The sequence below is a fragment of the Dermacentor andersoni genome, chromosome 8, assembly GCF_023375885.2.
Source record: "Dermacentor andersoni chromosome 8, qqDerAnde1_hic_scaffold, whole genome shotgun sequence".
NCBI lineage: Eukaryota > Metazoa > Arthropoda > Arachnida > Ixodida > Ixodidae > Dermacentor > Dermacentor andersoni.
In genome coordinates, this window is record NC_092821.1 from 80,568,005 (window position 1) to 80,569,721 (window position 1,717).

The following is a 1,717-nucleotide window of genomic DNA, read 5'->3' on the forward strand; positions in this document are numbered from 1 at the left end:
GTTCTGCAGGGCAGTCTTGATGAATGCTCGGGACCTGGCTGCGCGCCGGGTCTTGTTGTGATACGGGTGAACGTTCCTCGAGAAGGTGGAGACCCTTTCATCCTGGTAGAGCGGGAGGGTGCACGGTGACTCCTCGGCCATGGCTATCAGACCCGCCATCTCGAATATTCGGCGGCCGGCCTTGGTGGTATACAGGCGAACAATCTGTGCCGTTTTCTGTGCTTCTACGACTTCTACTTCTACTTCTACTTCTACTTCTTTCTACTTCTACGAACCCCGATTTGTATCAGCTTCTCCGGGCTGGTCGTCACCGGAAGGCCTAGTACTCGTTTAATGCTCTTCCTGATGAATGTGTCGATCTTGTTCTCCGACGGCGACCAGCGGAAGCCTCGTGGTTGATATGGCTCATGAGGAAGGCGTGGTAGATCCTTAGGAGGTTGGCTTCGCGGAAGTCACCCCTCCTGCTCGTCACTCGCCAAACGAGTCTGAGCATGTTCTCCATCGTCGCACTCAGGCGCGCGATCGTTTGCGCGTTGCTGTCCTTTGCATTGAGGACCAGTCCGAGCACTTTGAGAGAATCCACCCTCTGGGTGCACTGACCCGTCTTCGTTCCGAGTTCGATTGGTACTTGGTCCAGCGTCGTGTCGAACTTGCGGCCCTTTCTGTCGGGCCAATACAGCAAGAGTTCCGACTTGGTCGGCCAGAGGACCAGTCGCGTGCCCTCGAGGAATTCTTCCGTAACGTGCAGGGCATCTTGCAGGGCCCGCTCCACCACTGCGTCCGACCCACCGCCGCAGCAGACGGTGATGTCGTCCGCGCTGAGAGCGTGATTGACATTGACGCCCCGATTCGGTCGGGTCGGAGCGATAGGTCTCTCGTGGCGATGTTGAAGAGCAGTGGGGTTAACACCACACCCTGCGGCGTGCCGCGGGCTTCCAACGCGTATCCGTCCGACTTGATCTAGCCCAAGTTGATCCTGGCCTTGTGATCCCTGAGGAAAGAGCTGACGTACGAAAAAGCGTTCGTCGAGGTTCAATCTCGTCACAGAGTCCGGGACGTGCTTGTGTTTGACCCTGTCGAAGGCCTTGGCGAGGTCCAGCGCCAAGATGCCTCGGACGTTTCTCGTGAGCACGTCGACTATCTGCCTCTTGATCAGTGGTATCACCTCTTGAGTGGACAGCGAGGGTCTGAAGCCAACCATATTCGGTGGGAGGAGGTGTCGCTCCTCGACATGCCTCGATATTCTGCTGTGGATGACATGCTCCGCCATCGTGCCAACGCAAGACGAGAGCGAAATGGGTCCCAGACTCTATGGCTGGTGTCTTGCCCGGCTTCGGAATTAGGATCACCGTGTATTCCTTCCAGGCATCCGGTACGATGCCGGCCTCCGGGACCTCATTGATTACTTTGGTGAGTAGTTCGATCGAGACGTAGTTCAAATTTTGAACGAGTCTGTTCGAGATTCAGTCTCGCCCAGGCGCCGATCTTCCGTTGAGGTTTTGAAGGGCAGCTCTGACTTCCGAGACGGAGAAGGAGGCGTCGAGCTCCTCGTCCCCCTTGCCGCCGGAGGCCGAGTAATCTTCTGACACGGACTGCCCGATTGGGAGGTAGCTACGCGCGACTTCGTCCATCACTTCGTTCGTAGATGCGCCTTCGCTATTGAACTTGTGGACCAGCCTATGGATGGCCAGAGTATGGTTTCTCTTGGACTGCGTGT

General features: G+C 56.8%; 1 protein-coding gene across 1 annotated transcript; it reads right to left on the minus strand.

Annotated features, from left to right (window-relative positions):
• Positions 1–319: 319 nt before the first annotated feature.
• LOC140212972 (uncharacterized) lies at positions 320–1,270 on the minus strand. The gene has a single exon (XM_072284093.1). The coding sequence runs from the start codon at positions 1,268–1,270 to the stop codon at positions 320–322; it is 951 nt and encodes a 316-aa protein (XP_072140194.1).
• Positions 1,271–1,717: the final 447 nt, after the last annotated feature.

What these genes read in the sequence shown, in the direction of transcription:
- LOC140212972 (XM_072284093.1), bottom strand. Translation starts at nt 1,270, where the DNA reads ATGGCGGAGCATGTCATCCACAGCAGAATATCGAGGCATGTCGAGGAG.